The following is a 14138-nucleotide window of genomic DNA, read 5'->3' on the forward strand; positions in this document are numbered from 1 at the left end:
TGAATTATCTGCTTCTCAAAGTCATTGTGCCTGCTGCTTGGATGAAAAGCGTGGCAAACCTGCTTAGGCTGAGCCCTCAGTCACAGGCCCTGTGAGGGTTACTTTGAATGGCTTTCTCTCTATGATTTTACTGTTATATTCTAACAATGGAGAAATGACTTCCCGGGAGAGAAAGACAAAGGATACTCAATATGTGATCAACAGTCCACAGAGGAGCTATAAAAATATACACGCGCAGAATTTAAAAAATATGGTGTTCTTTAAATGCCATCATTCACCCAATGTGAAGCCGTTTTAAGTTCAAGTTCAGCAGGACACGGGTGTGCCGTGTTATTGATTTATGGCTTGGCAATGCTGCCCTTCAGTGGCAGCAAACTAGAATCACTTTTTTTCTGCAGATGAGTTGAAGGATTGAAACTTATTGCGCTGAGGTGAAACATGCTGTGATGCAGCGGCAACAGGAGCACAATCAACCCAGAGAAATGCAGTAATAAATTCTCACCTTCTTTTCGTAATCAACTTTGTGCTGACAACATTCACAGTGATAAAATACCTATATTCTTAGCCCTTAAAAGTCATTCTTTTCCATTATTTCCTTACACAATATCAAGTGAAAACCAGTGATTACTCAGTGTCTGACAGGGTGAGCTCATATCATGAAAGAGGGCACCTCTCTGTAGGTCAAGTGCACTCAAATGTCAGGGGGTTTTTTTTCCCAAAGAAATAAAGACAGATGTTTTGTGGCACTTGCCTGAAATCTAATCTAAGATGGTGATCCATCAAGCCCCCAAGTTTCAGCCCCGCTCGGTGCACTGGTTGGTTTCATCATCTCGAGGCTCAAGGACGGGCTGATCCACAGGCTACCTCTGGTTCTTTGCTTCAGAGATCAAAGTGTCTCCATCTGAAAAGAACAAAATTAAGGTCAGCTTTAGATGTTGAAAACGTAGAAACCGCATGTGCCACAGTTAATCTTCTTAAACCATTGTCCTCGGCTGGCTTTTTGGTAACATAAATGTCAAATTATTCCCCAAGTCTAGTGAGTGACATGTGTTTAGAGTATTTGATGGTGTTGTACACAGAGTGGTGCTGACCTCACTGTGACATGGGCTCTCTTCCAGGCCTGTCAGGCTATTATACTGTTTTGCCTGACAGGGTCCAGATGCATTTACATATAATTGTATAATGTGTAGTCTGTTTAAGAATATAATTTGAAATGCTTTTCCACTCTTTGATGATATGATGAAATCATCAACCGCTCGGGCTTTTTCAATAACAACGTTGGACATTATTTACCAGGTTTCTGAATCAATTCTTCACATAGGACCACCGCTCCATGTGTCACCGCCCATGTGCCACCCACAAAACAAAACAACGTGCCAAACAATGTATACCCAATAAAAACAGCACGTCCAAAACCTAAAACACATAAAACACATGCATAAACAATACATTCATCAGTGACCACCTCTTCCCATTCACACAACAGAAAATTAATCACCAAATGGGTTTTCCTGTCTCAAAGTGCTGAGTAATTATAACGCCACCCAAACAGATATAAAGAGGGGAATATTCTCACGCCATCATATCATCATCTCACAGGCGCTGCAGCTGTTCACTTTGTCCTCTAGGTGTCGCTCAACTACTTCACCTGGTGCATCCAGCCCCCCAACCTCTTCCAACCTCTGGCCCGGATTATCTGGGTTCGTATTTGTCTTCGACCAATCACAGAAGAGGTGGGCGGGTCTCCATTGTTACTACAGATACTCGAAGAAGTTTGCACCGACCTGCTGCAGCTGCACCTATGAGTCTAACCCGTTAATGAATAGCCGCGGCCCGCGCGAGACAAACGAGACGATTATGCCGAGATAAAGAGCATCTGACTCGCGCTCTGTCCGATAATGGCACGCGATGGTTCATCCGCGGAGGACTTCCCGGACAAAGTGATGCCCAGAGCAGCTCCCTGCACGTGCAACAAGAAGTGCAGGAGTCGGAGCAGCAGTGTCCTCTTCCTGGGATTATTCCTGCTGTCGCTGTCTCTACACGCTGTCACCCTCGTCTGCTATTTGGACCTGCGGTCCGAGGTCAAAAGGGAAATTATCCACCAGAAGCGGGATACAATGTTGACACTTGCGGGCAGTGACCTGGCTGACCCGGCGGCGGTGCTCGCGCCCGGACTCCCGCGACAGGACTCCGGCAGCAGCCGCGGCGAAGATGGTCATGAGGTAAAAACCTACAAATAATAACCCCAAAAAGAAAAAACTAAATGAAGAGCCACACAGCAGCTCATTCACGGCGACATTGCTTTCATTCCTCACACGGAGGCTGTTCGTGTTCATTCACCTCCGTTCAGTCCTCCTGTTCCCGTCTCACGGTGTCAGGTTTTGTGTCTCTGCTCTGTTATGGCATGTTTCTGGGCAACTTATTTTACAGTAGCCTGTCACGAAGTTTTGCCCCAGCTCTGTTACCAGGTCAATATGTTTCGAATCCGCGCTCCCGTGTGCGTGATTCAGCCACTTGGACAAAGATGCACAAAGGTATTAGCTTCAAGGTCTGTCACCTGGCCAAAGACTGAATGACTGTTCAGGTAAATGGATCCAGGGTGTCGTATCAAGGAAGTTACAGAGATAATGGTGCAAATGTAATCATAAATCAGGGAACTGCTTATTAAAAAAAAAAAACAACCACAGTTAAACCATTTACTTAAGAAATGGCTTTATTTCTTGCTTAATCAAACCACATTTAGGCCAATTTGTCTTGTTTCCAGAGCGTCCCCGTGAACAGACCGATGTTGATGCTCCAAACTTAGGCAGCCTGCCCAGCTGGATTCACAGAGAGAGTCAGTCAGTGTGCTGGAGCAGGTGGACGGAAAATGAACTGGATCACTAGCAGGTGCAAAGCCCAAGGGCTGATGTAAATTCATCAGGACTTAGATGGGCCAGTTGGTACTTGGAGCTGAGCCAGCCTCGTCTCACATGTGTTTTCTTTTCTGCAAGTGGGCTGATTGAATGTTCATATGTTCATTGTGTTTGTGGCTTTAGCAACAGCTGCCCCCCCCCCCCCCCCTCCATCATCATCATCATCACCACCACCACCACCACCACACACTCCCTAATTTCATCAGCACAAAGGGACCAATGGTAGGTCTTAACTTTGCATTGCTTAGTCAATTAGCTTTCATGTCACTGCCAGTTGTGGAACCTTTTTTTTGCCGTGAAAACTATCCTCTGTGTTGGAGGGGGGGCTTTGGCTGGACTTTAGTTGTGTAGGACCGTCAACGTGATAAGTCACCCAGAGGATGGAGTCATTCATGAGCAGATTATAGAGATCAATTGCTGGTATTGGTGTTTTGCTCTGAAGCATCTTCCTCTCACAAGTGAAAAGCTCAGCCAGTCAGCGTGTCCTTTGCTGAGCTTATTTTAGTTTGGTTTTCCCGGTGAAAGCCGAGTGAGATGGGCCGAGTATTCAACCCAGATGGTGACGCTTCATGAGGTGAAAGACTGTGGTCCAGCTGTAAATATTTAACAGCGCTGTGATGCTGTCCTTGCCAGATGTCTGCATTAAACAACTCTGATTACACATCCCACAGTTTACATAGTTGGAGAAACAGGAGCATGTGGCATTTGGACGCAGCGGCCGCACTTGTTAGCTTTTTCAGGCATTTCCTTTGAAGAATCTCTTCTGTAGAGCAAAAACATGTTTATTGGATTTTTCACACAAGTCTTCATCAAAGGCACAACAGCATCAGTGCAGTTTGATGTGCAGGTATACAGACGTGTGTAACAGAACCTGTAAAGTCTTAAGAAAAACAAACTGTATATATAAACTGTATATTACTATTTTTTTGTGATCAAATTTTTATTTATTTTTGTATATTTAAGGAACATTGACAAACAATTACAATGTATATTACTTATTATACAGTCTATGGGACAAACATACACACCACATATACATGCTTAGCAGACAATCAGTGCAGACATCAATGTGTAACCTCAGTGCAGATGGACTTAGTCCACTTTGTGGGCAAGTTGTATTTATAAAAAAAAAAAGAGAGATAAGTGGCGTGGCTACATGTGAAAACAGCTTTGCACAACAAATTTCAATGGTTTATTGTTTATTTCATGTGAATACTAGAGGAGTAACTTAGTATTGGAAGTAATGCAGGGAGTGTGCATTTAGTTTCCATGCTTATTGTATTTCCATAACTATGTTAGTGGGTAAATCTACGGAAATGGCCCCTATAACAGTGGAGTGGGATGGGTAAGATGAGAAAAAAGAGGTTAAGTCTTGTATGTCATGGTTGGATAAAACCAATGTTTACCTGGCCTTTTTTGCCAAGCGCAAACCAGAACAGAAGGCGTTATCAAAATGTTGGGGAGGGTCATGCCTTTTTCCCAATCAAGTTGGAGGGTCATAGAAAAATGTATTACTGGCAAAGGGAGGGTCATGCCTTTTTTGACTGAAGACCCCAAAACCCCTCCAGAAGGTACAAAATTTTTTTTTTTTTATCCTTATTAGGAGGAAAAAACATTGAAAAATGACACTGACATGAGTTTTAAGATGTATAGTGCTTTTTGTGGAAATAAGCAAAGGTGTTTTCTTCACTTTAGGTTAAAGTGTTTTAGGAAAATAAAAATAAAAAGTTCTGTGTTTATTCTGGCAGAAAATCTAGTTTTTGTCACATTTTGATGACATTTAAATTAAACCCATTTTTGCCGTCTTGTACTTGGGCTACCACTCATTGCTTGTTTTAAAGTCTTTCACCGAAAGAAAGTCAAGTTGACCTAATGTAGGTGTTTTGTATTGAAAATGTATACCAACTGATCTGAAGACAAGTGATCATGGCTATGACTCCCAGATAAGGATCTGGGCTATATGCAGTACCAGTCAAGTTTTCCCATTCAAGTAAATGAGAAAGCGTGTCCAAACTCTTGACTGGGACTGCAAGTGTCTGATTAGCTTTCAGAATGGGTCTGTGAACAGAGGAGGGACTGATGGTAACTCGGTCTATGAGTGATCAAAGCCAAAGAAAGCAAATAAGGCAGATCAGCAAATGCTATCAAACCAAATTTGTTACAATACAACCTAATCTGAGCCTTTCTGTATCTGTCAGGATGTCTTTAACATGTTATTGTATCACTTTCCTCAGATGTACAGAAATACAAACAATACTGTTGAACGGTTTATAGATCTTAAGAGAGTTCCCTAGCAATTATACTTAACAGGAACATATCAATTAAAAGCCGGAAAAGGAGCAATGGAAACATTTAGTTAAAATCGTTGGAGAACTGCACTCGTTTCTGGCATGCCCTTAAAATAAATACCACTTAACATCTCACACTCTCTCTGATTCATCTTGTTGCTTCTTAACGAGAGCCGATAATCTCGTCATTTATGATCTGGGCCCAGGGAGTGAACAGTCTTCCCCTCAATAGTCGAGATGCCCTTGAGCAAGGCAGTAAACCCCAGCTGTCCAGCAGATCTGCACAGTTCCCAACAGTAAAAATAAAGTGTGTGTGTGTGTCTTGTGTGTGTTCGTGTGTGTGTTCGTGTGTGTGTGTGTGTGTGTGTGTGTGTGTTCATGTGTGTGTTCGTTCATGTGTGCCATTCACAGCCACCCTGAACCTCATTACCTAACCTCAGTAAGGACGTGTCATTAAAGTCAGCCCTTGGAACATTGAATAGTGTTAGCTCAGATAGCGTTTTATTCTTCAGCCTAACATTTTTTCTAATAACCATTATATGAAATAATTTTCTCCTCTGATGTATGCCTTCAAAGTCACACAGAGAACAGATGCTGAAACATCTGGAGTCTAGTTAACGGCTATTAAAAAAGTCAGTTTGATGGGACACAAAGTCCTCAGCAGCATGGGGGTGGGCTGTCACCCACATATCCTTTAATTGTGACCAGTGCATGATTAGTTAAAACGCAGTATCACATGTACAGATGGAGCGAGCCTCCATATCGGGAATTAATCAGCGTGGACACAAGTGTCATAAAAGCACATGGCAGAGGAGGTCGAAACATCAGAAATATGAGGCTGCAAACTTTTCCACACAAGAGTGAATTGTCTTGACAGACAGATGGCGTAGACGCCCAGTAAAGATTAAGTCCAGAGTCGCAAACATCTACCAAAATAATAAATTCTCAAAGCATTCACAGCATTCAGCAAGAAGTCCCCTTTGCCAGCAGTGTTGCAACAATCTGAAATGTGATTGGCTGCTGACAGGCAACATTTCCCTTAGGTTGAGCGTTTTAAGATGATAATCTATGGATGCTGTTATTAAATTACCCGAGTTATGGTTTAAAACACATGGCCTTCCAGAGAGCAGTGTCAGATATTGGCTGGGGTAAGGACACTTCTTTCTGTACGATATTTAAGAAGAAAACACGCTGTTCTCAGCAGTGTGCGTGCATGCCATTAAAGTTAGTAATGCCTGTACAGCTGTGATGAGCACCCAGTCTGCATCTGGCACCCACAGCCACCAGCCCTGAGTTTCACCTCCTCAACTTTGTAACTTCACATTCTCAACCACAATTTAGTGACTAATTTTCGCTGCTAGTCTGAGATGTAAAGGCGTTGCTGCAACCAGAATGCCAGAAAAGACACTCGAGCTGTACAGTAGACTTTTATTTTCATAAACGGCTTGAGAACTTATTCTGTGGCATATGTGCAGAAATAATGGGTAGAGAGATAAAAGTTGTTGTAATAGTAAGTGTTAATGGGGCAAAAAGTCTTGTGATCACTAAATCGCACATCCCCGGGGTGACTGAATTTTAGTCATACCCTCACTAAGCAACAGGGAATCGCGTCCTTTGCGCGCAACAGCACCCCCCACGCTTTGAAGATTTGAAAGCCCTCTAATTAATAGCATTTTTCCCCCCTTGTGCTAAAAAAGAATGCTTTACTCAATAGTTGGCACTTGGCATACATACCAACACGTTGTCATCCTGATTTACTGTAACTCTTCGTGCCTTTGAGGGCTATGAAGGCTGTAAATGTTGTAATGAAGTGAAATGAAGCAAACAAGGGCGCAAAACCATTTCTCATAGTCGTATAATGGAACAACTTTTTTTTTTTCTTCTTCTTTCTTCTATTACTTTGTTCCCTTCATCTGCAACAGCACGCGGTTTTGGTAGTAGCCTAGCAGATTGCTTGTTTGTTTTTTTGTCGTTCTACTGGAGCTTAATCTCGGGCCAGACATTGGCTGTTGAACCATGTTTGGCTGTCAGAACAGACGAAAGTGTAATGCCATATGCCTAAACATACACCCAGGCTCCTTTTTTTTGAGAGGTAAAAGCCCCCTATATGCCAACAGCTGGAGAGGAGATGTGGAGACACCTGCGCACCAAATGAACAGCAAACGTCGCTGCTTGCGGGAACATCTGGAGGTCTGTGTGCCGATAAACCATTCCAACACATACTCCTCCATCAGGCTGGAATTCCCGTGCTTATAAGGTCAGACATGGTTTTGCAGCTAGTCAGGGATGTAGACTTAAACTACTTTGAGCTTGCCCAACACAGCCAGCGGGGGTGTTTGACATAATACAGCTCATCCCCTCACCGCAGGAAAGGGTTCCCACATCTGAGATGAGGTATAGAAGACATTCAAAACATAACTTTTGTTGTCTGTCTTCTTATGGTCTTTCAGTGGCTCTGCTGGAAAACCACACAAAGAGGCAATGGGAGTTCACGCTGCTTTCCAGAGAGGGAGATTTCTCGCCGTCGGGGTTTAACAACTATGTTTACTTGAGCGTCACAGCTGGAAACATGCAGTATGTCATCTTGTACCCAAATGGGGTAGGCCCCTATGGAAAAAGACAGGCCGAAGTGTCTGTCAGTAAACTTGTCTGATTCATTCCCAGCAGTAAGAATAAATGATACATCATTACTGATTATCTTTTCATCCATGCTAAGGGGCTGCATGTGTCACTGCTTTGGAGATGTTAGGTTATCCAACCCCTAAGCAGATGTCCAGCACAAAATACAAGTTGTCTGGTCATCTGTCCTCAGCCATTGAGAGTCTTCATGCTCACTCTCTTACCATCATGTATGCCGACACTCCAAAAGTGTGTCCGAAAGCAATCTCGTACATTGCACGACTCGACGAAGAGAAGGCTTTGGGTGGTCTTGTTGTGTTTCCAGTGCTGAGATTCTTTGTCTGAAGACTCTGGGAATCCTCCAAAGATGTGATCACAAACCGGCTGTTGTAACAAAAAGCGACTTTAAAACCAACTGCGTTTTAAACTCTGAATCCTTAGCACGAAACATTTTTGGTGTCAGAGCCGGTCATGTCTCGAGCGTGCTACAGTCAGGTCAGCACGTCCTTCAGAGTTCATGTGAATGTAGGTCGACCAGAACTGGTCACATTAGAACACAAGCATGCGGTTTGTCCCGCCACTCACACGCCCATGGGAACACCCCACCACCGTAGCATAGCTTTTTCCTGTTTTTAGGGATGAGCTCAGACCAGCTCCATCAGATCCTTTCTTTTTTTACCTCTGAATAGGGCAGGGACCAGGTGCCGTCTGAATGGGTATTGCTCTCAGATTAACCACAATTCATGTCCTCCTTTTGTATAAAAAGGTGAATTTTAGAGCAGCCGTGTCCAGGTGACTGTCTCAAACGGCAGAGACACAGACAAAAGTGACTTGGGTTACAGGATGGGTTACAGCCCCAATGGGACAGACAATGACTTGGTCACAAATGAATTTGCTGTCTCGCATCTTTTTCAAATGCCCCAAGTTGTCTCTGTGCAAACATTATACCTCAAGAATAGAAAAGGCCACTTGTAAAATGGGTTTCGCTCTCAAGAAACTTGGATCACTCAGTTGTTTGCTTCACGGAATTAATATAAGGTGGTCTTGGCTGGTGTTCATATTCTGAGGAGAGTTTCAGTGTATAAAGCAAGTGACCTTCTTGAATTTTCCATACTTATTGTTATTTTTATTTTTTTTTCACCAGGAGAAGTTACTGCACAGAAATAGCGAATTCCATGCCACAGAGGATAACAGGGGCATTACTCAGAGAGCGAAAAGAAGTCCCGGCAGGCAGCCAGAAACAGGTATGTGTGTTTGGATTTATCATCATTTACTAATGCTGTGTCTTTTGTCCTTACACATTGACACAGAAGTTGTATACTCTAACTTCACCCTTCTGTATTTGTCAGGCTCAAACTCCAAATTCAGTACCCTTAATGACAAAGAGTAAGCGCAAACCATTGTTCTCTGGTGTGCACCTGCATCAGTCTATTTTCTGGATATGAACTTGGCAAAGGCCTTGTCATCTGCTGAGCAATCGTTTCTCCAACTCTTGTTTGTTTGGTACATTGTTGGTGGGCTTAAAGCTCTTACAAGAGTTTGTTAATGGTTTCTCACTTTTTGTGGAATTGATTTTTTTTTTTTTACTGCTCTGTGCTTACTGAACAAAGCTGCTCCTCCACATAATGTTGAAGAGTTTATAGAGCAAGAGATTAAATGGAATGGGATTGATTATCTCTTGGATGGCAAACAAGGACAACAGTGAGTTTGGGAGGGTTTCACCAATTCAAAACACACAGCGAAGCCCGCGTTGATTTCCCCTGTCTCCAAATAATATTGGGTCCCCCAGAATATGGTTTCTACCTGTCAGGTCTGAACCATCAGAAAATAAGACCAAAAACCCCAAATCACTTTGTAGTACATGCAAGCATTTTAAGGAACCAGTTGTCTTTTTCTGAAAGAGTTTATCATCTGAGACATTGATGGCTTTTGTGAATTCCACTGAATTGATTTATTGTAATTAATAGCTTTGCAGAAAACCATATGGCCAATATGTCTGAATTGGCTTTTGTAGTTTTTTTTTTTTTTTTGTTTAGAATGTGAGCTATGCAAATACAAATAAAAATGCAGAGCCTTTGAAGTTTCACGTCTGAGTGCAACAAGTGCAGCATGATCACAAGGCATTCCAATGTCTGTGGCGTGACACTGAATACTTGGGGGGAAGTTTAGTGATTGTGTTTAAATTACAAGAAAAAACTCACCTTTGAGACTTTCTACATAAATCAGTAAAGTCCCGAGCCTCTAAACACTAATCATTCCCAGGTCTCTCCTCTGCTCTCAGCGCACAGACAAAGCTTTTGTAATCTCAGCCTTAGGTGTGTGTGTGTGTGTGTGTGTGTGTGTGTGTGTGTGTGTGTGTGTGTGTGTGTGTGTGTGTGTGGTGTGTGTGTGTGTGTGTGTGTGTGTGTGTGTGTGTGTGTGTGTGTGTTGTGTGTGGTGTGTGTGTGTGTGTGTGTGTGTGTTGTGTTGTGTGTGTGTGTGTGTGTGTGTGTGTGTGGTGTGTGTGTGTGTGTGTGTGTGTGTATGGGCACTCCTAACGGGCACCAGATTCCAGATAGGGCTGCTCGTTAAGAGAAATCTATGCGGATGCATCCAGTCATTTAGCCAGAGGAGAAACACTGGCCATATGTTTTGAGGGGGACTCAAACTGTGAGGTTTTAAGGTTAAATGGCCTTTGTAGTTGTAATGACATGGTAAACACAAGAGCAGCGAGACGGCTTTTTGAAAAGGATTCTTCAGCTGCACACACAGATGCACGCTAAGTGCATTTTGTCTTTCAAGCACTGACATAGATGCCTCACCAACATACACACACACACACGCACACACGTTTGTAACGGGGAGACACACACACATGGACGCACACTTTCATCTTCATTCTCCATCTGGGCTTAATTCAAAGAAAAGGATTTTGGCAGGATAAAGTATCTCTCTAATGATCTTCTCCAGTTCCACTGCCTGTGAATGCTTAAGGCACTTGTTCATACAGAGGAGGTGAAACCACACTTACAAATTACTACACTAGAAGATACCACAGACTGACATACCTCCACTCCAGTGCTCAGTGCCGAACATCTGAATCTGTTATTTTAGCCCGTTTTTAGGATACCTACACGGAATGAGCTGGAGATGTTACCCGAGATGATAATTGTTCAGGAGACCATATCAAGCTAAATCACACTGTTTTTGTTTCTTACAGAATCGACTGGAAGGGAGAGAAGGAAAGAGAAGAAAAAAGGTAATACATAACTCAGCCTACATTTCTGTGAACCTGGTCATTGATTAGACTGCTACCTGCTGCCTACTATTGGACATATCCTTGAGATGGCGTCCAAAATCCAATAACCGTATTAGCTTAAAGTGATTCAATATTTGATTCTGTCCGCCGGGCACATTATTCCTGCTTCTTGCCTTTGTTTGTATCAGAATTGTCAATTCGAATGTTGCCCTTGGAAGCAAATGTGTTATTCCGGGCTATATAAATGTATTTAAACTTGACAGTCAAAAGAGTAACCTGCTGAGTTTTTAGTTTGAAATCCATTTTGCTTTCTCTCTTTTACAGGGAAAAAAAGGTCTGTGCCGGGCCCCCCTGGCCCCCCGGGCCCACAGGGGCCACCGGGCATCCCTGGAATCCCCGGTATTCCAGGAAGCAACGCTGTGGGGCCCGCAGGACCCCCTGGACCCCCCGGGCCGCAGGGACCTCCAGGCACTCAAGGTCCAGCAGGTATTAAAATTTAAAATAGAAACGGCGCAACAACGCACTGAGGTAGCCAAGACTCGAACCAGAGGGCTGGAAAACTGGAAAGAGATTTGTTCTTAGATTACGGTATTTTCCCGCACGGAGACAAGTTCCCACACTAGAGGGGCGCTCAAGTTGTCAAAATCGATGAACTCATCGCCTTCACTGTGAGAGTTTCTGATGTCAAACACAGTGTGGGAGAGCAGTGATCGTTCTTTAAACTATGTCAGTGTTTGTTTTTGTTTTAATCACCATCGTCTTCTTTGTTCCCCAGCAGTGTCGAAGGCCAGAAATTTATCGTGTCTCTCTCTCTTCTCGTTGCAGGGGTTATCGATAAGACGAAAACAAAAGAATTCCAGGTAGAGTTTGTCAGCCGTTGAAATTAAATTTTACCCCTACACACACACACACACACACGATCCCTGATGAAAGAGCTGTTCTCTTGTTTTGCTGTGTAACCAGATTAGTCACTAGAGATCTTGTTATTTTGCTTTTCAGCCTGCAGTGGTTCATTTGCAAGGGCAGGAGACAACCATCCAAGTGAGAGAAGGTGGGTCTTCTGTCTGTTCTTCGTTGTAGTTGCGCCAGTGTCTTTGACGCAAAACAATAAACATGTCAACGTCCTTTGTTAAAGGCCTGGCTCTGTAACTGCTCAACTATACACAGACTTACACCAGAATAAATATAAGATTTAATGCTTTAGAGGGCTAATAATACTAATAATCCCTAAAAGATTATAGTAACCCTAAAGTGATCCTCATTGCATGCTAGCAGATTTGTCCTGCATCACTTTGTCAGTCTAAAAGGAGCGTATACGCATCCTTAGCAGCTTTGTATTTTCCCCCAGTACTGAGCGCTGGTTGGAGTTAAACACCGCTGAAAGCTGTTTATGCTGACTCTTTGCCTCTTGTTTGTTTGTTGTGACATGTTTAGATCTGTCTGAAGGCATCCTTAGGAACTGGAAGATGGTGTCCATCCATCACCGCGTGTTTAAAATGCACTCCCGCTCCGGAGAGCTGGAGGTGCTGCTGGACGGTGTCTACTTCATATATAGTCAGGTAGAAGTGAGTACGGTCCTTGACGTAACTCTTATAATTTACAGCTTAGAGTCAAACAAATTGGCAGTTGTTCTGTAGCTAAGCTTAAAAAGAAACAACAGCGTGCTTTGCTTTTCCATAAATGTTTGAGTTATATTATGAGACATATTTCTTTTCCCTCTCCCTGTGGCTAAAACATCTATAACTTGTTTGCTACTGTGATATTCCAGCTGTTCCAGCTTTAAGTAAGCTCTATAATATTCTATGTGTTTGTTTTGACTACCCCACTCAGTCTCTTGTAAAAGTGTATGTCTCCGCCAGGTGTACTACCTCAACTTCACCGACATCGCCAGCTATGAGGTGATGGTGGACTCCAACCCGTTCCTCCGCTGCACCTGCAGCATCGAGACGGGCCAGCGCAAGTTCAACACCTGCTACACGGCTGGGGTGAGCCTGCTCCGCGCCGGCCAGAGGATCTCCATACGCATAGTGTATGAGGACACGCTCATCAGCATGACCAACCACACCACCTTCCTGGGAAGTGTCAGACTTGGAGAGGCTCCATCTGCTGGACAGAACTGATAATTACACAACCACCAGCCCTCTTCATGAAATGCCCCCTCCCCTGTCTCGCACCTGTTTAGAGGAAACTAAAATTCTCCCGGGTCATCAATTTTTGGGGAAGCCGTTGGTTGACTTTTGTTCACTTTCACAGTTGTGTATTAAGAAAAAGACAATATAGACTGTTACGCTTCCCCCCCCCTCCCATTGATTCTGTGCAAAGAGATCAGCCTTGATGAGCCTCATCAAACAAACGGTTCTATTTATAGTCACCATTTCGTGTCAACACAGACGGCATCTCTCTTTATAACAAGGAAGGACACTGCGCTGACATATACTTAATATTTACATATTTTTAAGTGCTGTTGAATGATAATCTTGTATCTCCAAAAACACCAGCTATGTTTTATCTGCAGTTTGTATACTTGGTCATTTTAATTAGTTTAATTGTATTAACAGTAATAAGTAAGTGGTTTAACAAGGGGTTTAAAGCTCCATATGCCCCAGGGTTATAAACATAACAAAAAAGTTAATATACATGTTCAAAGCAAGTATATACCTATGCAAAGCTGAGAATAATCTACTAAAACTGGAGTTATAAGGTATTCACAGAGCAACAGCACTATATATTTTGCACACATTTGCACTACAGCATCCCTGCAGAATATCAGTGATATGTTTTGTTACAGTGCTATTGTTTAGTTGCCGTATGAATGAATCCATGTGGAAAAATGATAGTTGTTTATACATCTCTGTACATATTGTATATAAAAAGGGATATACTTTTGTAAATGGAGTTGATTGATGGATTAAAATGTTTCATTTTCTGTCTAAATGCATTTGTCTGTGTCTTGTGTTTGTGTAGCGGGTGGTATTGATTTTAAAAGGTCAAAAACATCTCTTTTATGCTGGACTCCGCTGGCACGAGTATTGACAAGAACAAATGATGTTCTTTGAATGAGGCCTTTTGTCTTTATTA

The 14138-nt window shown here is 42.9% G+C and overlaps 1 protein-coding gene across 2 annotated transcripts; it reads left to right on the top strand.

The window, feature by feature from the left end:
- Positions 1 to 1693: 1693 nt before the first annotated feature.
- eda (ectodysplasin A) lies at positions 1694 to 13998 on the top strand. 2 transcript variants are annotated; one of them, XM_032528478.1, is made up of 8 exons: positions 1694 to 2222; positions 8967 to 9066; positions 11022 to 11060; positions 11385 to 11546; positions 11886 to 11920; positions 12060 to 12111; positions 12495 to 12619; positions 12920 to 13998. In XM_032528478.1, the coding sequence occupies exons 1-8, from the start codon at positions 1899 to 1901 to the stop codon at positions 13178 to 13180; spliced, it is 1098 nt and encodes a 365-aa protein (XP_032384369.1). In that variant the 5' UTR covers positions 1694 to 1898; the 3' UTR covers positions 13181 to 13998. The 2 variants fall into 2 exon arrangements, with proteins under 2 accessions (XP_032384369.1, XP_032384368.1); XM_032528477.1 differs by having other exon boundaries at positions 1696 to 2222; positions 12495 to 12625.
- The last annotated feature ends 140 nt before the right edge of the window (positions 13999 to 14138 follow it).

The sequence above is a fragment of the Etheostoma spectabile genome, chromosome 10 (genome assembly GCF_008692095.1).
Source record: "Etheostoma spectabile isolate EspeVRDwgs_2016 chromosome 10, UIUC_Espe_1.0, whole genome shotgun sequence".
NCBI lineage: Eukaryota > Metazoa > Chordata > Actinopteri > Perciformes > Percidae > Etheostoma > Etheostoma spectabile.